Source organism: Puma concolor, chromosome C1, assembly GCF_028749965.1.
Source record: "Puma concolor isolate L17-30 chromosome C1, mPumCon1.1.hap2, whole genome shotgun sequence".
NCBI classification, from domain to species: Eukaryota; Metazoa; Chordata; class Mammalia; order Carnivora; family Felidae; genus Puma; species Puma concolor.
In genome coordinates, this window is record NC_141674.1 from 220,088,852 (window position 1) to 220,115,173 (window position 26,322).

Sequence of the window (26,322 nt, forward strand, 5' to 3'; positions counted from 1 at the left end):
CTCCCCTGGTTCTCCCGCGGCCCCTAGTCATTGTATTAAGGTCATAAAAGACCTGTAAGAACAACTTCCCAGCACATCTTTCACCTCCGCCCGGTTTGGCCACAGTTGGTGGCACCTTGGTGCTGTCAGTGTTTCGGGTGGCCCGTGGCTGCCTCTGAGCCCTGTTGCTGGAGCGGACGCAGCGGGCTGGGGAAGGAGACGGCCGTGACGCCTGGGTTTCCAGGAGGGCGTCAGTGATCATTTTGTCACTGTCCTCGAGGGTAGGAGATTAGCGTTCGCTAAGAATAAGATGGGAGATTTCTACAGAGCCAAGGCGAGAAGGAATCATGCAGTGTGTACCTTCCCATCTGCCTTCCAGATTCCACGTGTAGATAAAGTGTGTCCTCTCCCGAATTGATTTAAATACAAGCCTGCTAACATATGTGGCCTGTCAGCCAGACAGTCCTGTGGCAGAAGTTCCTGATTTAGCAAATGAAAGTTAAAAAGAGTTGAGGCCCAAAAGCCCCTCTCTGAGCGGCCTCCTTAGAAGCCTCCCTCAGGCTGGGGGTGGCCCTCTCAGCAGCCGTGCGAGGCCAAGGCCCCCACGGTGCACACGGACACGGGAGCCCGGTCCTGGCCTCAGGGCGTTGGGAGCCGGGCCTGTGCGCAGGCACTGCCCAGCTCCTGTGCGGCACGGGCAGCCCCCAGCGTTCAGTGCCCACTGAGGAGCTCGGCTTTGCAAAGGAAGCCTGGTTAAAACCAGGGATCTGATCACAAAGGCCACAGTCGGCCTCCTGGGTCTTACGCACAGGTATCGTTCCATTAGTACCCGCGTTGGAGTTTTGAAATTCTCCATTTTAACAAGATGTGACAGCTTTGTAATGATTCAGGTCCAATGGAACGTCTCACCGGGAAGCAGGTGGTCGTTTGGGTCCTGTCGGTATTCACACAGTCGCACAGCAGAGGCACGTTCAGGCCTGGGAGCGGGTCCCCCGAGTGTGGGTCTGAGTTGTGAGAAGACCAGCGGGAAAGCTTGGCTTTACTTGTGAGAAAGTGCCTCAGGTGGACACTAGCTTCTTAATTTCCCTTCCCAGCGTGACCTCACCCTCCTCCCCGGGTGACCTCACCCTCCTCCCCGTGTGGCCTCACCCTCCTCCCCGTGTGACCTCACCCTCCTCCCCGTGTGGCCTCACCCTCCTCCCCGTGTGACCTCACCCTCCTCCCCATGTGGCCTCACCCTCCTCCCCGTGTGATCTCACCCTCCTCCCCGTGTGACCTCACCCTCCTCCCCGGGTGACCTCACCCTCCTCTCCGTGTGACCTCACCCTCCTCCCCTTGTGACCTCACCCTCCTCTCCGTGTGATCTCACCTTCCTCCCTGTGTGACCTCACCCTCCTCCCCGTGTCACCTCACCCTCCTCCCCGTGTCACCTCACCCTCCTCCCCGTGTGACTTCACCCTCCTCCCGTGTGACCTCACCCTCCTCTCCGTGTGATCTCACCCTCCTCCCCGTGTGGCCTCACCCTCCTCCTCGTGTGACCTCACCCTCCTCCCCGTGTGGCCTCACCCTCCTCCTCGTGTGACCTCACCCTCCTCTCCATGTGATCTCACCCTCCTCCCTGTGTGACCTCAGCCTCATCCCCGTGTGACCTCACCCTCCTCCCCGTGTGATCTCACTCTCCTCCCCGTGTGACCTCACCCTCCTTCCCGTGTGACCTCACCCTCCTCTCCGTGTGATCTTACCCTCCTCCCCGTGTGACTTCACCCTCCTCCCGTGTGACTTCACCCTCCTCCCTGTGTGATCTCACCTTCCTCCCCCTGTGATCTTACCCTCCTCCCTATATGGTCTCACAGACATCACTTGCCTGTGCTCACCTTCCTTTCTATGTGTTCTTATCCTCCTCCCCGTGTGATCTCACCCTCCTCTCCGTGTGACCTCACCCTCCTCCCCATGTGACCTCACCCTCTTCCGTGTGTGATCTCACCCTTCTCCCCGTGTGACCTCACCCTCCTCCCCGTGTGACCTCACCCTCCTTCCTGTGTGATCTCACCCTCCTCCCCGTGTGACCTCACCCTCCTCCCCATGTGATCCCACCCTCCTCCCCCTGTGACTTCACCCTCCTCCCCGTGTGGCCTCACCCTCCTCCCCGTGTGATCTCACAGACATCATTCACCTGTGCTCCCCCTCCTCCCTATGTGATCTCACAGACACAGTGATTGAGTGAAGGTACCTCAACAATTCCTTTTCTGCTGAACTCAGACTCTTATTTGGGATCAGTCACAGGCTTGATGACCGGCTCCCACGATGTGAATTATCCGTGTGTCAGGGAGGAAATGAGAAGCTAACCCTGGTCCACGCAGCCGGGGGGGACACTGAATGAAGGAGGGGCACGTGGGGGTGGGCAGAACACAGAGACAGCCAGGTCAAGGAAGGGGTGGAGCGTGGAGGGAGGCCCCCTGGTCTGCCCTGCGGTTTATACTGACCTGGTTGGCTCAGCAGCAGCACTGACCCATCCGAGTGACAATTATGCGGGCAGAAACGTAAGGTGTTTGAACTAGGAGAGCACTGGTGTTTAAAGTTTGCTTTCTCGAAGAGGGTAGTTGAAAGGTTGAAACTAAAATAGATGTGTATTTTCTTGCTAGTCAAAGAGAACTGGGGTAGGGCAGAAGGGACCAGGAGGGACATCCTGGGAGCCCCTGGTCCGGGGCAGTCCACACACACCTGGGTAGTGTCACAGTGTGTGAGGGGGTCTCCCCGAGTTTTATGTACAGGTGAGGAAAATGGACACTTTCCCCCACAGCCGTGGTGGCTGAGCTAAGATTCATGTGTAGATCTGACCGCGGCAAAGCCGCGGTCCTCCGCGTGTGCTCTCTACCTCGAGATCAGGTAGGTGGTTAACGATAAAAACAAAAACAAAGGGCAGTGTCCGTGGGATGAAAGTTGTCTGCGAGCTGGCTGGCACCACAGCAAAGGGGGAAGAGAAGACGTACACAATCTGGTCGTTTCACAAGTAGAGGCAAACCTTGGAGGTCATTTTTTCATCGGTGTGGACTTAGAAGCCCAGTATAATAAACGGAATAGGCAACTTTGTTAGCGTTTTACAGACAGCACAGAAGCAGTAGCTGTTCTGCATTTGAGCCAGATCCTGGGGCGGGGGACCGGACACGTGCGTGTGCACGCATGAGCGTTTGTGTGCACCTCTGGAGGGACAGACGAGGCAAGCTAGCGGAGTCTGGGGATTTCGGAAGGTGTACAGACAGCACTTCCCCAGCCTGCCCTTTGCATATCACATCTCTGGGCCGGACTATTCTTAGACCGCGCTAACACAATTTGAGGTTATACAATCTGATAGCCCGGGGTACTGGCATTTTAAGTTGTTGGTTAAGTGGAAATGAATATGCTTTGGAAGGCCAGCGTTCCACTAGGAAGGTTGATATTCTGGTGTAAGGAATTGAGAAGCGTGATCCCCGAGCCATGTATCTCTACACAGGTGTTTCTGAGCTGGGCCAGAAAGGGTTTCCTTGAGAGGGAGCGCAGATCCACTGAAGGTGGACAGAGCCTGTGAGTCCCTGGAGGAGGGGGAGGAGGAGGAGGAGGGGGAGGAGGGGGAGGGGGAGGGGGAGGAGAAGTGACCGTCCCTGGGGGCCAGGAGAGCCGGGAAGCTGGTGCCAGAGGTTGGGAGTTCCGGAGGCAGGCTGTGTTTGGAGCCACACGGGGGCCTCGGAGCTGGCTGGGATTTCCCGGGACCACCCCACCGAGGCCAGCCCAGCCCCCCCACCCCATGGCAGAGCCCCTACACTCCCCCATCACAGTTCTTTGCCCTGCAGATGGTGAGAGACTGTGGCCCCTGTTCACTGTGCTGGGGGCTGTTTAGAAGGATGCTGAGGTCCTTTCTAATGGATTCATCAGGGGAGAATAAGATGTGGGGAGTCTTTGGGAACTCCTAGGGAACCTTCTATTTCACATAAGGACCCCCGCTAAGAGAAGACAGATGGTGAGACGTGCCCCCCCTGGTGTGATGTTCTCTTGCTAGTGACTTTCATGGAGAGTGCTGTGTTCCACGTGGTCATGACGTTGAGTATGTTCATCCGTGCTCCCCCACAAATAAAGCCTTGAATAAAGCCTTGAATAAAGCGTGACTTGGCCGATGTTTTGTTCTGTGAATGAATGAGTGAGCAAACGAGTGAATGAAGCAGATTATTTCCGCCTCACCTAGTGATTGGGACACCCTGAGGAGAAACACCCGGAGCAAATGAATATGTCCATGCATCATAATAGGCTTTTTAAAATGTGTATTTCAGTTCTCTTCTAGTGATCGCTCGGTTGAGCCGTAACTTTCCTGGCATTCTGTTTCTGTCTGCATGAATCAGGACAGGAAAGCGTCTTTCTTCCTATCTGTGAATTTGACCGGTTGACTTTATAATCCGGTTTCTGTGCTTTCTAGTTAAACTTTCATCGCTGTGCAAAGAAATTTCGAATTGAAGACGAAGTGCTCTTCCCCACTGATGGTGACGGGTTCTGCAGACTCGTGCGTTGGAATGCTAACCGGATTCTCGCAGGGATCCGTGTGTGCGCCCGGGTCTCCCCATTGTACCTAAAACAATGTAAATGAGTCAGGAAATTAAGATTTCTTTCGATGAGACTTCAAACATTTTTCAATTCGTATTTTACCAGTATTCAGCCCCCCCACCCCAGTATGACTTTTATTCACATTTCCAGGTACTTACAGAACCTTTCTTTCTGATGTTTCTCCTTTTGTAACTGGATTTCCTATTTCTTTTCCCGTTTCTTTTGCCCTTCTCTGTAGATCTATCAGGTTCAAAAGGTAGGCTCTTTCTTCTTTGTTTTCTAAATTGCATGTACTAGTTTTTTCCTTGCCAAGGGCCTGGTCACCTTTCAGAAATAATGCCCTTCATTGAAATAGAAGTTGTTACTGCTTCTTTGACTGCTTTGTTGATGAATTGGTTTGATCAAAATGCCAAAGTCGCTATTTATACCCCCTTAAAAAGCCATCATTAGACACACGTCTGTTCACAGAAGGCTTTCCTCGTCTCTGCTTTTCTCAAATTAGAAAATTACTTCTTTGAAAAAAAAAAATTCTAAGGCAAAGTAAAATCACATTTCAGGATGTGGGAAACCTTTGAAATCAGCTGTTTAAGGAGAGATTATCCTTCCATATAATTTTATTAGAAAAAAATTTAAATATCCATGCAGATTACCGTACACTAAAAGAGTATTAAATATTGATTTAAAAATCGGAGCAAAAAAGAAAATGATACAACAGTAAAATCCAAGAGCTTAAAATATACCTGCCGTCCACCCCTAACATTCAGGATAGTAACGTGCCTCTCTGTTCCCTAGCCCTTCATAGAACCAGCTGAAGGTTAGAGATAAATACACTAGCAGGCCAGGTGCAGAGAGTACAGTAGGAAACAACCAGGTAAGGGGCTCCTGATGCAGTGATGATGATGGAGTGAGTGGGAATCCAGAGTGTGTATACTGGAGCCTTTCCTGTAAATGTACCTAGTTTGTTACTTACGACAACCATAATAGCTGCTTTTCATAAATGTATTTAGTCTATAGATGAAGAATGGTTATCTTTTAGAGCAGGTAAGAAAATCAAAGTAAGATGACTGTTTCAAAGGTTAGAACAAGCCCTTTTAAACACAGTCCATTTAAAAAGTCCTCCCATGGGGTCCTTTGCTATGATATCAGACTGCCCTTGTGTCCTGCTCCCCATCCCCACTCTGCATAACTATTACCTGGTGGGAAGAAAGCAGGTGAGTAATTGCAATGGATGTTGAAGCTAGATCCAAACATACCTACAGAGTCTCCGTAGGAATTTAACAAGTAAAAGGCAAGGGGGAACCCTCATTGTAACAAATCGCCCTGAACCGAGGAAAGAGACTCCACCTGCTAATTTCCACTCTGGTTCATTCCTTTCTAGTTCTAGATCACTTTTATCTTCTCAGCAACACCAGGGACAGGGTGTTAGAACTTTGTCAGAATGTTAATTTGTACACAGAGTAAACTAGAAAGGAGTTCAGGAAGTCCCCGCTCCAAAAGCGGATGTACATTTTTGTAATAAATATGTGCCAGGGAGGGAAAGCTTTCCTTATTACCATTTGAGAAGAGGAAAAGGAGGCAGTAAACATCTCTCAGCCCATCTGGCTGTTCTGTGCGACAGTTTCTCTTCTCCTGAATCAAAGCTATTTCTGAAAGTCAAGCCCCTTTTGTAAGTTTGGCTGTTGCTTCCTGCGCATGACTCACTGGCTAATCATAGTAGTTTACATTTGAAACATTGTACGCTTTCTGCACGCTGCTGTGCTGGCCTGCTCACTAACATCAGAACTGCTAGCTGGGGGCACCTAGCTCTTTCTGGGGGTGTTCTCCCTCCCTGAAGGGACATGGAAACGTAGCCACAGTCATAGAGCTACTTATAAGGCCACCATGATCATCGCAAAAGACAGCAGTAGACGGTGTGCCTTTGCTGATACAGGCACAGAACTGGCAGAAGAAAATAGGGAGACGGATAATACAAGCTTCTTTCGGAATTTAGACAATTTTTGTGAACGGATGTAGGCTCCCCCCCTTTTCTTAAAAAATACATTTTTTTCCATCTTGTAATTAAGCCAGGAGATGACGAGGTTTGGTGGCATCTCATTTCACGTGTGAGAAACACGGAATTTGGCAGTGAGAGTGGAGCGAGCGTTAACGCACGATAGCCTGACGCTTTGCTCGGCTGGGAAACTGAGCTGGAAACATCAAAGTAAGGAAAGTGACTAACAGGAAGAGACCCGGCTCATGTAGGTTTGATATTGCGGTTCTGCCCCGGGCGGAATGCTCAAGCCTGCTTCAGCTCTCCCTCCAGCGTCTTCCTCTTCCAGACCGCCGCCGTCTTGAGGAGAAAGGGCCAAGACGGTCGCAGAGCCATCTACTGAAAGTCTGGCCACCCCTCAAGATCCACTGAAACTAAGCCAAATTTAGCAGCGTGTTTCGGCAATTGGAAAACAATTTCAAAACTTGTCTTCTACTTTCAGCAATGGATTTTTTTTTTTCCTTTTTCTGATTATAAGGTTTTCACGTATGAAGAGGAAAACCACGTGTTGTGTGGTATGGGGGTTTGGTCAGGTATTCCTCGCTTTTCCTGTTGGAATGGAGGGAAAATTGAGGAGAAAGGCAGAACCCCATTATCTGAGACTGTACGTGGGCTCCCACCGATCTTTGGAATTACTATATTTAGTAATGGCAACAGCCATTCTGAGTCCGCTCTCCTAGTTTTAACTTGACCCGCTGTGGCTTAGACAAGCAAGCTAAACCCTGCAGACATTGGCTAAAGAAAATGCCGAACATATAAGCTGCTCATGTAAATTTTTTTTTTTTTTTCCTGCACCAAGCCCTCTTAGCTAAGTCATCTTTGCGTCGGTGACATGCTATAAAGACATCCAAAGAACATAAATTCTCCTGGGCCTAAATTTAGCGGGGACACCAGATAGCTGGAGGCCTAGGGGTCAGCACACATTCTCTCCCTCCTCCCCCACACCGAGGAAGCTTTTCTCATTCTGCTGTAGCAACAGCATGAGTTCTTTCGCTCCGCAGGCTCGAACAGCCTTCCCCAAGGGCTGCTGGGCTGAGTTTTAGTTCCCGGTCCAGAGTGCCTCGTCCTGGCCCTGTTGGCTTCCCTGGGAGGGGTGGGGTGAGGAGGGCGAGGGGTCTCTCTGCACAGGCTCACTGTGCAGATCGCTCGGGAGCGCTCCCCTGCGGAGCCGCGACCTTGGTCTCTGCTGCTTTGCCCCAGCATGTTACCCTCAGCGTGTGGCTTGGGCAGTGGTTTGGAAATGCATGTCAGAGCAGTTTCTTGTGTGGTTACCGTTTTCACTTCTTGCCTAATTTTCTTTCCCTTCTGTCCATAGAAATATTATGGGCTGGACACAAAATGGGGTGACATCGAACAGTGGATGGTAGGCCTTGAATACAATTTTAAGAACTTTAAGTGGCTTATGATTTTATTCTTTTAAAAAAAAATTTTTTTAATGTTTGTTTTTGACAGAGAGAGATCAAACATGAGTGGGGGAGGGGCAGAGAGAGAGGGAGACACAGAATCCGAAACAGGCTCCAGGCTCTGAGCTGTCCACACAGAGCCTGATGCAGGCCTCGAACCCGCAAACCGTGAGCTCATGACCTGAGCCAAAGTCGGACGCTCAACTGACTGAGCCACCCAGGCGCCCCGGTTTATAATTTTATTCTTATTCGGTTTGATTATAGCAATAGATTCCTGCCCTGCCATAATTGAATCCTGAGAGATTTTCTCCCCGGGACTTCTGGTCTGGCCTGATTGTTTACATCCCTGTGAAGCTGGGTCAGAAATGGTCCTGGCCGGGCATTTTTGTCTGGTCTGTTCAGTAGCCGCTGACTCTTGGAGTCAGCATGCTAGCTGTGGCTTGTGGGGGTCTCTGGGGCCACTGCCTCCCATCATCTTGGGCAGAGGACTCTCCTCCAGGCACACTCAGAAGGAGATGGTGCCTCAGGCATGACGCTCTAGAAGGGGGAGCATTCCCCTTGCCCCAGGAGAACGTGGACCCACTCCTTCTCTCAATTCATCCACCTCAGTTCCCGCCCCTGCCTCTTGTCCTTGACACCTTACTGAATGGCCTCATGGACAGCATCACATACTTTTAGCAATTAAGAGCCTGGCCAGTGGAAATGCCACAGTCATTGTCCCTTATGGATAAATAATGCAAAGAAATGTAAAATTATCTCCTCTCTTAGACACCTGTATAGAACGTGAAAGAGAAGAGTTCTTGAAATATAAAGAGTATATATGTCCTCTACCGAAAAAATTACTCACTTCAACCTTCATTATGTGTAAACCATCATTTTAGGCTTCTGTGGCATAGGCAGATGTATTTTTGTCAAATCTTAAGACCCAATTAAAAGATGTATCATTGCTTTGTATGCCATCGAGAAAGAAAAAAGTGCTGCTAATTATAATGTGGGAAACCTTGCTTATAAGATATACGCCCAACTGCAGAGATGTGCAAACATGTGGAAAACCGTGCCTATCTCAGAATGCACAAAATACAGTAGATGGGGTGACACCCTTATTGGATCTTTTCCAGAAATGATTTATCTTCTGATTCCCAAAGGAAAGAGAATAAGGTTCTGAATGTAGGGGGAAAAGTAGACTAGTTTAAATGGACCACACAGTAGAGGTTAGGGACAAACTAAGGCCCAACCTCTCTCCCAACACATGCTTTTAAAGCCAAAATGAAAGATGCAGATTACTTGTGTGTTTATGTACCCCCGGCCAAAGAGAACATCCTTCCCCAGTGGTTTAATTGAAGCCTTTGATGACAGCAAAGAAAATATTTATGTGACATTTATATCAGAAATACCAGCGGACTGAGGCTTCTGCTCTGTCTGTACCTGACCTTTAATGCTGTTTCTTCCCTTGCTTTGGTAGGAAGACAGTGAGCGTTATTCACGTAGATCCAGAAGAAACACATCGGTTAGTACTGTGTTCATTTTGATTGAAGTCTAATTTGTAGTTGTAGTGGCTGAAATACATGAATTGTATGCATGCGTGTGTGTATTTTAGTGATGCTTATAAAAGAAATTAATACTGATACTATTACCTAAACAAAGGCTTTTAGCCTGTTGACCTAACTTGGTGAAGGGAGCATTGAAAACTTCTGAATATTAATATGTTCGTGACAGTTTTAATGCTCTTTCTGCTATCGAATACCCATGAATAATTTTGAGAGTGATACGCACTGAGGCTACGTGTTTATAGGTTGCCAGCAAAGAAATGACATTAACGTAAAGCGGTATTATCCAGAAACAGCCCTCTGTAAACAGAGGCGCACAGACGGGGCCGTTTGGAGAAGACACAGGCTCAGGTGTACTGAGATTTCCAGAGTCACCTACCTTGGGGCCCTGCTATGGTGTCGTGGGCCACGTCCCCTCTGAAAGCTGGACGTCGGCTTCTTTTATGCGTGTTATATTATGCTTCATGGCTGTTTTCATCCTTTCTTTCACTAGGCTTCCGACGAAGACGAGCGCATGTCAGTGGGTAGTCGTGGAAGTCTGAGGGTCAGTAACCAGGATGACTGGGTTTGCACGGTACAGTCTGTGTGGACATCCTTTGCCGCCTGTGTCCCCGCAGTCAGATTTCGTGTCCATTACCCCACAGTCAGATTTCGCGTCCATTACCCCGCAGTCTTGTTACCAGTATCTGGGAAGCCGCTCGTTTGAAGTCTCATCACTGGTGGCACGTTTCCTTGTGGTGCGGAAAGAGTATTGGTAAACGCGGGCACTTTTGTCGTGTCTTTCTCCCGCGTGGGCAAATCGTAACGTTTTTATATCCCTCCGCATCACAGCACTGCCACGCCCCGATTAGGTCGTCTCTGTGCGACGCTGGTGCCCTGAAGGGATCCTGCTTGCCTACACGCTCCCCGCAAATGTGCATCTCAGCTCAAGCACCTGTTAACTCAGTGCTGTTCTTGTGTAGCTCCTTGAAAACTGCAGCAGGTGACCTGGTGGGAAATCAGAGCAGGTCAGAGCCCTGAGACCCGGGTCTGCTCGCCCAAGTCTTTCCTTCGGTCAGCGGCGATGGAACGTCTTCGTCACTGACAGCTTGATGGCTGGCAGAGACGAATACGTGGTTTTCCGTAAACATTCCCAAAACCTTCATAATTAGACTGGAGAACATTGCGTGCTTTGGGAAGCGAAGCAGAGAAACTGCGTTTTGCTTAGTGCCTTAAGTCGGTAAATGACTGCGAACATGTCCGTGGTGTCACCACAGGGTTGCCGTCGCTGTCACTACTGGTAAGAAGGAGGCCTCAATGCAGCCGCTCCATTTCACTTGGGGACGGTATGGAGTAGAAAGCTTGTTTCCACCTTAACAATTAAATTATAGTATCACTCCTAGACTTTTTTTTTTTTTTTTTTTACGTTTATTTATTTTAAGAGAGAGAGAGCTCAAGAAGGGGAGGGGCAGAGAGAGAGGGAGAGAGACAGAATCCCAGGCAGGGTCCGTGCTGCCAGCATAGAGCCTGATGGGGCTCCAACTGACAAACCCATGAGACCTTGTTCCGAGCTGAAATCAAGACTTGGATGGTCAAGGACTGAGCCACCCGGGCGCCCCACCAGCCCTAGACTTCCTGTGTGGCCGCTGAGCATGCATTTCGTCGGCTGTTCACAACAGTCAGCTATAAAGATAACACACTGTTGGGGTGTCAGGCAAGTCACTGTCACTGCCCTGGCAGGTGCCAAAAACAGATCTGCATTGATTTTGCCAGAAAGTAATGGTTCAGATGTGAGGTCTATTCAAGAGTTCCGCACTCTGAAACTTTCCCCTCAGCCATACAGTCGTCACTTCCTCATAGACCTTCTCTCTGACAAGAGGCCAGAGGAAGTAACTTTTATGTAACCAAAACATCATAAATGCAAAACTCAGTTTGCAGAATCTGTGGAGGAGACACAGGAGTAAGCAGGCCCAGGAGAAGGGCGGCCCTTGAAACCGAGAGAAGATACTGTTTCCAGGAGGAAGCGAGGGGTCCAGTAAGCATGGGACCAAGGGCCTTAGCATCGTGGAGGACGTCGGTGACCTTGACAAGGAGACTTTTGGTGGAAATGGGGAGAGCAAAACCTGATTAATGCAGTCCCAAGAGAGAACAGCAGAGAAATCGGCCACAGAATCCAAATCTATCACCGTATCGTTTTCAGATCTTTGATCCTCCACACTTGGTATTCGGGATTTGGGGTACACTTGCATTTTTCTGGGAAGAGAATTTGTCGCTTTCTTAACGTTCTCAGAAAGTCTCCTGACCCCAGGGAGTTTAAAACGATTGCAGTCTTAGTGAGTGTTAGGGTGTTTATAGCCTTCATTTCATTCTCAATGAGTTTAACCTACATGGGTTACGTTTCTTTGCTAGACGCCGTTCTTTGCCAACATTTCAAGCATTTTTGGTTAAGGTGTCACATTTTAGAGAAGAGGCCCACAACCTGGACGTTGAATAAGAGAGGGGGAGAAAGTGGAAAATCAACCGTGGTTGGGATTTTCATGTTCAGCCGGGTGGTTTCCTACACCGCTCTTCCCCGTGATATGTCTGATCTCGTGAAATAACACTCTTTAAAAACCGCAGACTTGAGCACTTGGATCCTGGAGATAAGAGGCAGACCTCGTAACTCTGACGGGTTCAGGACAAGCGCAGAGCAGCGAGGAGGTGACAGCATCCGTCCCCAGGTCCTCTGGGGCCTGGACGCTCTGACCGCCTTTGGTTGTTGGGCCAACTGTGCTGCTGGGAGAAAGCTCATCTCGTTCCCTGTCTGTACAGGGTCAGTTCATGCTGTGTTTATGCGTCTTAATATTCTGAAATCCTCCATTTGCAAAGTTCAGAGGTCAGGTCTCTTATTTCTTGACTTTCTCAAAATGTAGGCCTTCTTCATTCATCACTGACAGCGACGTAAACCCCAAACAGGAAAATGTTATCTCCCTGGGGTCTGCATGGACCTTCTTCTCAGCAAACCTAGATTTTTGGACATCTTAAGACTTTCATTTTTCTTAGTTAAAAATTGAGAGTGATACAGGTGTTCCCCTTTTGTCTAATAGAAATAGAGTAGGTCTTATATAAGAGGAGGGGGTCAGACTGCTCAGTCCGGTTTCGTGAATTACAGCAACCCTTGCCATGGAAGTTTGATTTAATGTTACTGCATTTTATGATGGCTTCATTCTGATGCTGTTCCTTTTGTAAATACACAAGATCCTGGAAGTCCTGAAAAAAAATGTAATTTTGTGAAGATTTCAAGATCACCTGGCTTGTATTTTATGTTTTGTGATGTATGAGTTAACTTATTCTCACTGATCTTTGACAACTCTGTTTTCTGTTGTTTTCCTCTCCATCCGCACGCCGACAGCCACAGCCTGACCTGGATTATGGGGGTCCTTACGCCTGGGTGAGACGGTTGGATAGATGCTGGGGCGTGATCCTAATAGTACTTACTGTGTGATACGTAATAACCTATGGTGCTTCCACTAATCTCGTGGCTGTGTTTGTCCACAAAGCCAAGTATGTCTTTGTCCAGAAAGACACACGTGCCGTCCCCCAGACTCCCTCGGGGGACGATGGGCCGGAGGGCAGATGTCCCCACCAGAGTGAGCGCTCTGCGTCCAGAGCCCCCTGGGTGTGTCCCTGGTCCTCAGGGTCGGCCCGTGCGTGAACACACTCACTCACCACGCGGTCTGTGAGCACCAGCTGTGTGCTGACAGCTGTGGGCACCAGTCGGGGGGAGGGCACCTTGCTTTCAAGGAACTCAGATCAGATCAGGAATTCCCAAAGCCTCTGCGTTGCTTTTCAAAGGTTAAGTTCAAAGTTACTTTATCTAATGAAAATTCCGTCGTTTTCTGATCTGTCCGTTGAAATGAAATGTGCGATCCCGCCCCTTTGCCAAAAAGTGCTGTTCCAGTAACAAAAACGAAGGCTTTCGATTTAAATTTGGACTTTCCCTTCCTACGTCCGTCTGTCTGCACCTCATGCTTTCTGAAAACCTGTAAATTTAAAAGACAAGTTAAAAAGGAGAGAAGTTTCATCTCGCCAGAAATTACCAATAAAGTGATTTCCGTACTGAAGGGATTGTAGCAATTTAGACACGGCTTCATTTTTAGGACTTTTTCTAGAGCATTTTGGGCTTCATTCATTCTACCGCATTTCAAAGTTACTTACCAAATCACTGATTTTAAAACGTGTTTTTGCCTCTAAGACGATAATTTAATAGTGCCATAGAGTTGCGTAGCACTGGTGAGCCCCGAGCCTCCTGCTGGGCTGCTGGTTATGGATCGGAGCCGTCGAGGGACAGGGACGGATCCGCCACGGAGCGTGGGAAGCCCAGGGGCACGTGATTAGATTCGGGAAGGGCTTTCACACAGCGTCCCACAGCACTTAACAGTGACCTCAGTCCTCACCAGTCCTCGTAGTTCTTCCATTCTCCACCATTCAGCACATCAGCAGCAGATTTCTAGATGTTTAGCCTTCTCATTCTAAACCCAAAGCAAATTGCTTGTCAGGGCCAGTCCCTGGGGGAACGAATGGCTACGTGTGTTAGCAAGACACGGAAACACGTTTCCGATTTCATTTTTATTTTTCAGTTTTCATTCTGTTTTCAAACTCAGTTGAGTGCCTCAAACACTGCACTTCAGGGTTTTGATTTTGCCTTCCTTCTTTTGCTTCCCATCTCCCATACCCTTGGACGTGATCTGTCTGTCGACTCACTGTAAAAGTAATCTAACACCATTAATCAGAAAAGACAGCCGTTGCCCTCCGCATGCTTGCACGTGAGGGGCGCTGCTTTGATAGCCCGGCACGGTGGCTGTTGGCATTGGGACTAATCACACGTTTCCCTTGGAATAATTGGCTGCGACGGGACGTTTATGCTTGGATCTTACACTCTTTTAGAAAACGCTGATTTGTGGATGTCTTCTGTGTTTTGTTCTCTCTGATAGCAGTGCTCGTGTGTGTTTGCTGTGTGTGAGATCCACCTGGGAAGCTTAATCACAACACACTTCCCCAGCCCCCAGCTCTAGGTGCTCTGATGGCTGCCTAGGTCAGGGTGCCGTGGTCCTAAGATGCACACCAGGTAACCGTGATGCAGGTGGTCAGCACAGTAAGGGTGTTGAAAAATCGCCCCGTAGGGGTGCCTGGGTGGCTCAATCAGTTACACGTCCAACAACTTTGGCTCAGGTCATGATCTCACGGTTCACGGGTTCAAGCCCTGCGTCAGGCTCTACGCTGCCACCTCGGAGCCTGGAGCCTGCTTCGAGTCTCTGTCTTCCTCCCGCTGCCCTTCCAACACTCACGCTTTGTCTCTCTTTTCTCTCTCAAAAAAAACATTTAAAAAAAGTAAAATAGAAAAGAAAAGAAAATTCGCCCTGTAGAGCAAAGAAAGTTAAACAGAGCCCTGACTTAAAATGAAGCTGGTGTCCCGTCTATGGACTTTTTATTCCAATGCGTTAGGTTAATTTTCAACTCTCCTTAGCCTGTTCTGCTACATAAAAACAGCCCCACCATAAAAACTAGCCAAGAGGAAAAGGTTGGTGTGTTCTTTAAGAAGTCGGAGTAGTCTAAGGGCGCCTGGGTGGCTCAGTCAGTTAAGCATCTGATTTCCACTCAGGTCGTGATCTCACTGTTCTGAGTTCGAGCCCCGCGTCGGGCTCCGTGCTGACAGCTCAGAGCCAGGAGCCTGCTTTGGATTCTGTGTCTCCCTCTCTCTCTGCCCCTCCCCTGCTCACGCTCTGTCTCTCTCTCTTTCTCTCTCTCTCAAAAATAAAAGGAACATTAAAAAAAATTTTTTTTTAAAGAGGTCAAAGTACTTTTCGCCATAGAGGTGTCCATGAGCTCTGTGGATTGGAGAATTCGTTAGGAATATACTCCCCACGGCAGAATTCCACTACAACAGAAAGGGTGGGTGTTCCACAGAGCTGTTGAAGGGGGAGTTTTTCCTGCACGGCCGTGGAAAGCTAGGACAGAAATGGTGACAATGAGGGGCGCCTTTGCCCTCCCGCCCTTCACAGCCCTCTGCTCTGGGCTGCACACCGTGCTGGAAAATGAGAAGGCCAGAAGGAAGAACTCGCATGGGGAAGGATGTATTTCACAAGCAGCAGTGGAAAGCCAGAGGGTTCATATATGTAATATATTTTACTTTATTTGTTAGTAAAGGAAAAGGCATGAAAAATTGATTGATGTTAGCCTTTCTTGTTACATTAATTTTTCCCAGGAATGAGTTTCTAAGCAGATAGGAAAGGTATCCAAGTCCTTGATACATGTTTCCATATCAGAAAATCCTGTCAGTGGGGAAAGGGATTAGATTAGATTAGATTGAGTAAAATTCCTGCCTATCAAATTTATTCCAGAAATGTTTTAATGTTATTCACAGAGTTTTCTAATTTATTTTTTTTATATTTATTTTTGAGAGAGAGAGAGAGAGAGAGAGAGGCAAGGGAGGGAGGGGCAGAGAGAGAGGGAGACACAGAATCCGAAACAGGCTCCAGGCTCCGAGCTGTCAGCACAGAGCCCGACGCGGGGCTCGAACCCACGAACCGTGAGATCATGACCTGAGCCGAAATCAGACACTTAACTGACTGAGCCCCTCAGGTGCCCCAAGGTTTGAAATTTAAAGTTGAGGGATGTCTATGTACCCTTTTGTTTCATTTAGAAACTTCAAGTTGACTTGGTATTGAGTTGTAACAAAAGTAAATACATAGTTTTATAGTCAGGATGGCATGAACCTGGGTTTGTAACCTGTCTGGAAACCCCTTTCTTTATTCTTCATTAATGTCTAGCTGCGGAATACCTGCCAACCGGTCTCCTGATGCCCGACCCCGTGGGCAAGGCTCCCGTTCCTCGTGGGTGCTGGGTCCCTCCCACAGGCGCTCACTCAGCCATCCTGTCGGCACACAGTTCAGGCACTCGGGATACTCATTTTAATCCGGTCTAACCCTCCCAGTGGCCTTATAAAGTATGTATTTCGGGGCGCCTGCGTGGCGCAGTCGGTTAAGCGTCCGACTTCAGCCAGGTCACGATCTCGCGAGGTCTCGCGTGATCTCGCGTGAGTTCGAGCCCCGCGTCGGGCTCTGGGCTGATGGCTGTTTCCGATTCTGTGTCTCCCTCTCTCTCTGCCCCTCCCCCGTTCATGCTCTGTCCCAAAAATAAATAAACGTTGAAAAAAAAAAAATTTAAAGTATGTATTTCTAGGCACATTTTTAACAGCTGAGGAAGTGGAGGTGTCAGTGGATTAAGCAACCAGCTTAAGGTCACAAGATAGAGCATTGATTTGGAATTCGGACTCACCTCCACAACCCCCTGGCGTCTCCTTCTGGTTTTACCAGTTCTGTGGACTGCTTTCCTTTTTCCTTGTTTTTAATTTTTTTTAACGTTTATTTATTTTTGAGGGCGAGAACACACCAGCAGGGGAAAGTCAGAGAGAGAAGGAGACAGAGAATCCCAAGCAGGCTCTGAGCTGTCAGCACAAAGCCCAGCACGGGGCTTGATCCCATGAACCATGAGATCGTGACCTGAGCCGCTCAACCGAAGGAGCCCCACCCCCCACCCCACTGTTTTCCTTTTTCTATCTCGAGAGCTGGTCAGGCCTCTGACATGTAACAGCTCTTGTCTTAAATCAGAAGAAACATCCTTATAGAATGAGAGCAATTTGAGATAGGCCAGGCTTTGGCTGGTGGAACGTGGGTGCAGAGGTGAGGAGAGAAGGGAGGTGGGGTCCCAATCATTCTCTTTTCTAGAGGACAAATTAGGAAATCATGAAATGCATCCTCAGATTTCACTCTGAAAAATAAAGTTGGAAGACAGGATGAATGAAAAGCTAAGACAGAGGGGCGCCTGGGTGGCTCAGTTGGTCGAGCATCCAACTTCGACTCAGGTCATAATCTTGCAGTTCATGGGTTCAAGCCCCATGTCCGTCTCTGTGCTGACAGCTCAGAGCCTGGAGCCTGTTTCAGATTCTGTGTCTCCCTCTCTCTCTGTCCCTCCCCTGCTCCCGCGCTCTCTGTCAAAAATAAACACACATTAAAAAAAGAAAGAGAAGCTAATCAGAGAATCTACCCCCATGAGAAACATTTTTTCCATGATGAACTTTTGCACCGAATTATAGATTGAGCAGAAGCTATTTCTGAATCTTCTGAATGCAACTTCATACCGGGCCATGACTTTCAAGGACTTAACCCTGTGAACCAACAACTGAAAACTAGTTGACGTGGGCCAAGGCATTACCCCACTTGCCCGTGGCATTCAGGCCGCTGGAGAACTAGGACTCCCGCGGCACCCCCGTAAAACGGGAAACAGGAAAACTGCCGAGGAAAAGCAGCCGTGGACCCGTGGCCACGTGCTTCACCCCGCGGGAAGGGCTGGGCATTGCCTGCAATCCTACAGTGACCTGTACTGACAAGTAACAGTGACTTGGGCGGGTGTGATTAGCTTGAGTGTCCGATCCCCCCCGAGTTGCGGCAGAGCAGATCAGAAGCACGGAAGCATCTAGGGGCATGCTAAGGTTTGTGTTGTCCTGGGCCTGTCATTCGTTCGCTCCACGAAGGAAGCCCAGTTTACAGCCCAGCTAATGCTTCCCTGCTGATTTGTTCCTGCGTCTTCATTTGTATACTGATGTCAGTTTTCTTCTTTTCTTCATTGAAACAGACAAATGGTTATGATGGAGAATCATATGGATCCCAGTCCCTGAATAGAAGATCTGGCAGGGTTAGTATAGTAAGTGCGCATGACACAAAACTCAACCAGGTTGCTAGAGCGGTTTAAAGAAAATATTGCTACATTTAGCTTCCTTGTGGTTTTGGTTTTTTTCCGTGTGATAAAGGGTCTCTCCCCACCCCCACCCCTGGCCAAGCACGTGAATGAGTGGAAGCTAATGGTTTTCAACTGGGAAACATTCTTAGAAAGTTGGTCTTCCGGACATTCTAAGTCTCAATGCAAGAGGCAGATGTTAAAAAGAATCTCTTCAGCTTAGAAATATGTAGGATTAAGTACTCACTCTGTCATTATTTTGTTGCCCTGGGTGTACATGCAGAATGCGTATAGTAAGTATATTCAGCTTTCAAGTATACCTCCCATCTGACATTCTCTCCCTCCGTGCCCACCTGTCCCTGGTCATTTTAAGGACACGTATGTTCGAGTCCGTGTTCCCCTGGACCCTGACCATGGAATGCTCCCAGGGCAGGGGTCAGAGACTGCAGAAGGGGCAGGGTCATGAACGTTCCGTGGTGGGAGAAAGGAGCAGAGGGACCGACAGCAGGAGACAAGTAGGGAGGCCTTTGGATCTATCTAGCAGGGAGGTCACAGGGGACTTCACAAGGTCACAAACTGCATATATTCTAATGAAGTTTCATGACCCACTTGCAGACCCATTGTTCATTAAATTATCTAAAGTCTTCCTAGTCCTACATTTGCTTTACTTTTCATCTTATAGTAAATGTTACTAGTTGTATAATTAGTGTTTCTTCTCATTTATCTTACTTATATTAAGATATATCCTATCTGCACTTGAATTCTGTTTTCAGGTGTCAGAGGGGTTACCCAGTCCCACTGTAGCTTTCTGAAACTGGCTGATGAGTTTAGCCTCTCGTCCTCTTAAGCATTGCATACACCTCCGTTTCATCTAAACTCTCCTCATTCCGGACTAAAAAAACCCTCCCCTTTTAAAGGCCATGTCTTCCTATTTATGTTTTTATGTTGACGGCCTTTGGATTTCCTCCAGTTCTGTTATGTTTTCCTTTAAGGTAAGGCCGCTGTCTGGGGATGGAAGCAGGCAGCACACCATTCTGTCCTCGTGTGGTGCGGACAGCTGTGTCTCCTGTGCACTGATTGGAGCTGGCTTTACAGGACAGGCTGCAGGACTCTGCTGGCCCCAGACTGCTCATTGGGGTTATGTTGGCTAATGAGCAACTTCTTCCCCCAGAGGCATAGTTTTCCCCATAATTGATCCTAAAGAATCATCGCTTAGAGCTGGCAGTTCCTTGAGAAGTTCCATCATCCACTCTTTCTACCCAATGCCACCTTCTTCTCTAGAGCACCCCGGTCAGTACGAGGTAGCATCAGTGAGCTATGTGCCATCCGTATGCCCATATTTCTTAATCTTTGACGTTTACGTTGAAACAGTAAGTTTTAACGGTAAGCTAAACAGTAAGTTAAAAAAGTTAAACCTTTTGATTTGGTTTAGGATTTGAGCAATGCCTCTAGAAATCAAATGCAAAAGAGCTTGTTGGTAAAATTGCTCACCGCAAAGTAAAACGGGACATAAAATTGATTTCATAAACAGTGAGGAAACAGAACAGTTGAAGAACCAAATAGCGTACGTGCACGCCGCGAGTTCTGTGGGAAGGTCCCAGAGCGAGGATGGGCTTGGAGAAAAGACTGGAAGGGAGGGAGGCATTTCACAGATGCCAGCAGCACATGTCCGTGGGGAGGAGTGAAATAGCCAGACTGACCACAAGGGTTTGGAAGCACCTCTTTCTTCCGTGAAGGAATTGAAAGTCTCCGTAGGAGAACGACCTTGACCGTATCGATGAGCATCTTACGCCTTGTGTGTAACATGCATCCGTACTGCCTCCCCGTGCAGACTCTGACCTTTTATAAGCTATACACCAAGTCCCCGGAGACCGCTGCGGGTCTGGGGGGTGGCTCTCAGCTACACGGGTGCAGCTCGCTCAGGCTGCAGCCACCTCCCTGCAAATTCGGCTGAGCTGAGCCATCAGCTGTGTCAGGCCCAGGAAAGATGGAAAATATTGCACCAGACATCATCTTTGTTACCTAACGAAGTACGTAATAAGGAAAAGTCCCCGGTGGGAAGTTACAGGCGGCTCATCAGGAGATTGAGTTGAGTAAGTAATTACGAGTAATTTGAGAGCTGAAATATAGTGAAAACCAGTACGAGTTAAACCATAAGACATCGCGGGGATGGAAACACCAAAATACAAAATACAGCTCAGGACCTCTGGTTGTTAAGAAGTTCTGCCGTAGCCGAGTGTCTTGATTCTTAAGCTACATTGGTATTTCTGGGGCACCGATACCGGTGTGATTTTATACATTGGTGATTTTATATTTGCCTTTTGGCCAGGACAGGTGGTGCTTTGGGGGACAGTGAGGAAGTGCTCACCACTTACAATGTCTTCTTTGGTTCTCAGAATTCCAGCTACAGCAGCAGCGGTGAGGGCAGATTCTCTACTTTGTCATCAGCCAGAGAGGAGACGTTGGTTGGTTTTCATTTAAATCTTTTCACATCCTCTATTCAAAAACCACAGGTTTTGTAGCATGCAGTGTTGTGTGTGAATTCAGTTCTCTTTTCATTTTTCACGCCTGTTTTACTAATTTTCATTTGGGTGGATGCTGAGGTCAGGTTGGGGGCAGTAATTAACATGATGTATTTTATGCAGGCTTAGCCCACTGTCTTGCATTCGAATCCCTATTTGCATTCAAGCTGGGTACAAGGAAAGAAAGTATTCATGTGGGTGTTTGTAGTCAGAAGTAATCAAAGGGGGGGGGGGGAAGAAAACCTTATCATTCTTTCCTTGAGAGTTCCTGAAAACAATTACTTTGTAGGGTGCATGCAAACTTTGTGGCAGTTTCTCAGGGACAGACTGGACTAGGGATGAAAACCACATCAAATCCAAATTCAGATGTCTACACAGTAGAGTTCCTCCCCACACTTTAAGGACATGCATCGATCTCGATGGGCGCAAAGATTTCTCAATTATGTGAGAGCTCTCATAGAGAAGGTTTGTTTTCCATCAGGCTCATGCTCACTTAGCAAACACTAGGGAACCTAGTGTGGGCAGGACTATCACAGAAAGATCACACAGGTAACGCGTGAGATAGGTCGGTACTGTGGAAGCATTTACTTCTAGAACAGAAGGCAGACCCAGCTACCAGATAACGCTGGTGCAGCATAAATGGGACAATAGGGAGAAAGGGGTGTCGCAACAAAGGATGTGAACTGAACCTCGAAGAGTACGTGGGGGAAAAATAAATAGAAACTAAGGAGCTAAAGCCGGTGGTTCCTGGTCCTTCTCCCCTGTCCTGCCTCATCCCCTGCCCCCTTTCGTTCCTGCTGCAGGGGGCTCCTTACACGGCTGGCCTTTCCATTCCCCCATCAGCTTGCTTGTCCACTTTCCAAACTCCACTGTTGCCTTTCAGCCCCATATGTTAATAAGAACTCCACCCTTTCTTCCCCCAGTAGGTGAATTTTGACTGAAAACAAGATCAGCTGTAATCACCAAAGTATTGGTGGGTTTCGCCATCTTGAATTTTTTGTGTATTGTGTGAATTTCAGTGGGAGATTTTGCTGTTTCCAAAGAGCACCTTGTCGTCCAGAAAACTTGACTTCCTCGTCACTTTCTGAGCTGAGAAACTTGCTCTGAAGTAGACGATGGTGTTAGGTAGCTAATATGTGGGTGTGAATTATTCACCCCAGTTCACGTATCCGACTCACTTAGATTCGTTTAAGAGCAATAACCCACATTGGAGTCAAAATTAGAGCCGATCCATTCAAAACGTTAAACATCAGAACTTTGCTGAGGCCACATGTCCCACCCTTGTTCTGCCCGAGGTCTTACTGTACTCACCGACCGGCAGAATCTTCTGGTAATGACCGTGTTCTGTAGGTATTATATCTATTCCTGCAAAACACATGGGCATGTTTCATTTTAGTTAAATCTAAAACAGAAAGATATTAAGGTAGCACGGAGTGTTGAAGACTCCTCTAAATGACTTCTCCAGTCTTCCAGATTTGTCAGACCTACACCCAGGCATGGCGGCCACAGCTGTGGACGCTTTCTCCCCCTTGGCGCTTTCCACGTCCCACAGAGGGGTTGACAAGATGGCCACTACACACGGTGTCCTCTCAACCATTCTCTCAATATTTGTGTCAGACGTTAGAACATTTCCCCCCTGTTCCGTCCCCCCACCCCACCTCCAGAGTTCCACTTGCCTGCCCCTCAGGTCAGGTGGGATAGCTTATGCAAGACATAGGAATGTTAGGCACAAGTTATGGGACCTTGAGGGGATGGCAGGATATCTTCAGGTGCCATCAGGCTACTTGAATGGAGCCACTTCATCTTCAAGGACTGTCCCGTGCTTGTACAATTAGTAGAATACTGCCAAGATGACAATCTGGAGCTGCTGGCTTCTTCTTCAGGGAGCCTTCCATTTGGATAAAGCATTTTATTTGGGGAGACAATTTGTATGGTGGCATTCCCCAGAGACGTTGCATAGACTGTTGGTCTCAGAATTAGACCCCTGAATTAGACCCCGTCTTCTGTGAATCCTGAACACATACGCATTGTGTGAATAGCTAACTAAGAAGGCCAGGTCAGAGGTCCTGTCCAGTGAAATACCTTATTACATAAAGGCTGATATCTCTGCCAATCCTTAGTTTTGAATTTTTCTATCCAAACTTTAAAACTCAGAGCTCAAATTACAAAGACCTCTCAAACCCCTATGGTCTGGCTGTTGGTTAAAACGTAATGAAATGTAGTTTTGCCTGTTTGTTGATTCAGAACTCCTGGTTTGGTCCCGTGTCCTAGTTTTGTCAATTAACCGGATCGTCTTTATTTCCTTCTGATCGTCCTCCTTTCTCCCTCCTCCGTAAGTGCATGCCCTTAACCGATTTTGTCGTAGAAGGTAGTTGTGTGTGGACGCACCATACCATTGTACCTTTGAGGTGAAATGAAGCTGTGAGCCCTTCTCCCCTCCTTCCCATTTTCTCTGACTACAGGGACTCTCCTGCTCGGACCTCGGGCTTCCCAGGGGCGGCCTTGCTCTCCTGTCTACCCAGAGCGGAAACCAGGTCTGTCCTCCTCCTTGTCACCCGCTTCCCTTCCTCTTTCCTTCTGTGGGGTCACTTCACTCTCCGATCAAATGTACGAAGATACTTCAGCCTCTTCCATGTCAAGTCCAGAGAGCAGAGTTTAGCAGGTGTTTTATTTGGCTTGCCTAACTTGCTAAGACTTTCGTCAACGTTGTAAGACATTATCAAAATCATTTAGGACCTTATATAGAAAAAGGAGCCTCTATTAAGTGTATATTTCCAAGCTCAGGCCCAAAGAATTGGTCTCTTGGGGCTCTCTCCTCCTTTTCCAGCAATTGTTCCCCATTTGGGGTTTCGTGTGTTTCTTTAAAAATATTTTTCTCCTGTAAATGTGTCCAGGAAGCAATTTGGAAGCCTTTGTGCCTAATCTGGTTCCTCCATCTTTGAGAAGTGGGAGAACAGCCCTGTTTCTTTGGCTCAGTCTCCCCTCTGTTTCCTGGTTTGTTTTGTTTTGTTTTGTTTTCACAAGGCGGGTGGGCGGGTCAGGCCCTGGGCTGTAGGTACAGGAGCCCGGTGTCTATACGAGGAACTCCGCGTCAGAGCCCCGCACTCCTCCTCCCGCAGAGGTTGAACCATATCTCCTTGCATTGCTGTCTCCCCTGCCTTGCTGAGTGATTCATCCTGGGCCCCGCACATTCCCTGACCCTCTTGGTGGCCCTGCACCGCGGGCTTACGTGGCCTCTGCTTGTAAATGAGTCATGATCCTATTCTGGAACTCAGGGTCTGGCCGAGCCAGGAGCTGCCCTTTCACTGGGGCACATGCCCGCACAGGCGCGGCTCAGCCCGGGTCGGGATATGGGTGTGGGTGTGGGCTCCCCGTTACAGGGACGTGCCAGCCCTGGCCGGCTGGAGCAGTCTTAACAGCTCCTGTTGGCTCCTGGAGACCGGGACTGGGATCATTTGATGGAAATAGAAGCACTGTGTCCGCAGCTCTCTTCCTGTGTGGAAATTGATGTATTAACACCCTGGAGTGCTTTATTAACCTGGGATTTTGAGTTGTGGGGTTTGGTTGCTGCTGGTGACATTTTCACCTTGTCACCATTCGGTCTCACTCCCTGACTCTTTCCTCCAGGAATGCCTGAAAAGAAATGACTAGAAAATAGTCCTATTTCAGAGATCCTGGGGACGTTTACTATTTCAAAGTCGGATTTGCGTCTCTGTGATTTACTGAAAACCCTAAGTCGACTTTTTTCTTTCCTTCTGTTGTACGACAGTTCAGCTGTCGTGATTACTGAAAGCATCATGATTATCTCGTCACTGTTATTTGTTGCTGTTTTCCAACGCTTTTAAAACCTGCCTTTCGCTCTCGTCCTGCAGCCCTCCTATCTGTACAGTGCTGCCCGGCCTCCTGCAAGTTACCGGGTGCGTGTGCTGCCTGCCCCAGTCCCCTGACCTGCCCCCGCCCCATCCCCCCACTCCCACCCCTGCACAGTCCTCTGACCTGCCCCCCCACCTCCATCCCCCTTCCCCTACAGAGGCCTCTGACCTGCCCCCCCCGCCCCCAACTTCCATCCCCCCCAATAGTCCTCTGACCCTCACCCGCCCCCAACCCTTCTTACCCAGCCACAGTCCCCTCACCTGCCCCAACCCCCCTTCCCCCCCATACTCCCCTGACCTCCCTTCCCCCCCCCCCCCACAGTCCCCTGACCTGCCCCCGCCCCATCCCCCAACTTATCCGGGCCCCACTGGCCCCCTCGGGGCCAGGCACCTCTCACACCTGCTCTGGGAGTGTGGATGCGCATGTCTGCAGCGTCACCACCTGAGAGCTCCCCCCTTACCAGGAGCCTCTAGGACCGGTGATGTCTGTCAGTCCCCTTTGGCTGGATCTGGGCATTCTTTCTCCCCTAGCTGTCATACTGCCTCAGGCTCCAGGAAGACACGTGCTCGCATAGGATTATTAGCCAGGAATGGAGCAAAGACATCATTTACTTACTCTGCTAGCAGAAAGATGGCTTTTGATTTGTTTGGTAACCTCAACATGTTAACCCATTGCACTCCATGACTTTGTAAATTTCCAGTTTTAAATACAAGGCACTTCCCCCTTGCAGGAAACCCTCACTAAACAAAGTAGTTCTACTGTATTGCTAATAAGCTTCTGAATTTTCATCAGAATTCACCCCTAAGAATTAGCATATATAACTGGCTGAACAAACGAGCTGTGTCCTCAAGGAGAGAGAGGGGAATCCAAGCTCCTTTCAGCCGGGCAAAGTTCGGTGTGGCCATGCACAGTCCTGTAAACCCCCATTCGCCTTCAGTGCCTAATTACGTGAGATTTCCAGGTTAATCAAGTATTGTTTTCTAGTTAGCAGTTTCCAAAGAATTACAAAATACTGAGCTATCGCTATCATACTGCCGTATCCCGAAGTTTCTTCATACTAGCATAATTTTCTGCACGTCAGGCGTGAGGATGCCATGACAGAATTCAGGGTATTTGAATTATCTGCTCACTTTAAATCTGGATTAACAGGGTTTTCCCTAGCAAGGAACGTTTTTTCAGAACGATGCGTTTCAAGGAGCTACTGGGGGGTTGCATTGCATGCCAGTTAACAGCAACTCGCTTCTCTCTCAGATCTTCGCATGACCCTGTTGCGTACAGCTTTGGCCTCTGTGGGTGGTTTAAGGCCTTCCCTGCTTGTTTTCCATCGTGATTTGTTCCGAACGTGTTCTTCTCTCGGGTCAGACCTCCTTAGCTTCCCTTTTCCTGTGTTCTGGGCGCCGGTGGAAAGGGAAGGGCTCCCTGACCTGACAGTCTGTTTTTGTCACAGGCATCTGTGTTCGATGACATCGGTCCCGGCGGGACACGGCGGGGTAGTGCCTGCGGTTCCTGTGCTGTAAGGCATTTTCTGTGGTTTCCGAATTTTCTCCCGTGTGCTGCATGACCCTGACTGGCTTACCGGGCACAGTCCCAACCCCTGGAGATAACTAACCAGAGTTACAGGGAGGAAACACTGTCTCATCTCAATT

At 48.6% G+C, this 26,322-nt stretch overlaps 1 protein-coding gene across 46 annotated transcripts in view; it reads left to right on the forward strand.

Annotated features, from left to right (window-relative positions):
• The window catches only part of LRRFIP1 (LRR binding FLII interacting protein 1), a 141,166-nt gene that overhangs the window by 75,673 nt on the left and 39,171 nt on the right, over positions 1 to 26,322 (forward strand). For 6 of the 46 annotated variants that reach the window (XM_086720067.1, XM_086720068.1, XM_086720029.1 and 3 more), the window contains exons 3-12: positions 4,787 to 4,804; positions 7,893 to 7,940; positions 9,443 to 9,487; positions 10,021 to 10,101; positions 12,898 to 12,936; positions 18,180 to 18,239; positions 20,678 to 20,746; positions 23,266 to 23,337; positions 24,676 to 24,720; positions 26,124 to 26,189. The exons of 10 other annotated variants lie outside the window; for them this stretch is intronic. In XM_086720067.1, the coding sequence (XP_086576193.1) occupies positions 4,787 to 4,804; positions 7,893 to 7,940; positions 9,443 to 9,487; positions 10,021 to 10,101; positions 12,898 to 12,936; positions 18,180 to 18,239; positions 20,678 to 20,746; positions 23,266 to 23,337; positions 24,676 to 24,720; positions 26,124 to 26,189 (543 nt within the window). The remainder of the gene's footprint in view (positions 1 to 4,786; positions 4,805 to 7,892; positions 7,941 to 9,442; positions 9,488 to 10,020; positions 10,102 to 12,897; positions 12,937 to 18,179; positions 18,240 to 20,677; positions 20,747 to 23,265; positions 23,338 to 24,675; positions 24,721 to 26,123; positions 26,190 to 26,322) is intronic. 30 more of the 46 variants (XM_086720074.1, XM_086720034.1, XM_086720038.1 and 27 more) reach the window with 21 other exon arrangements.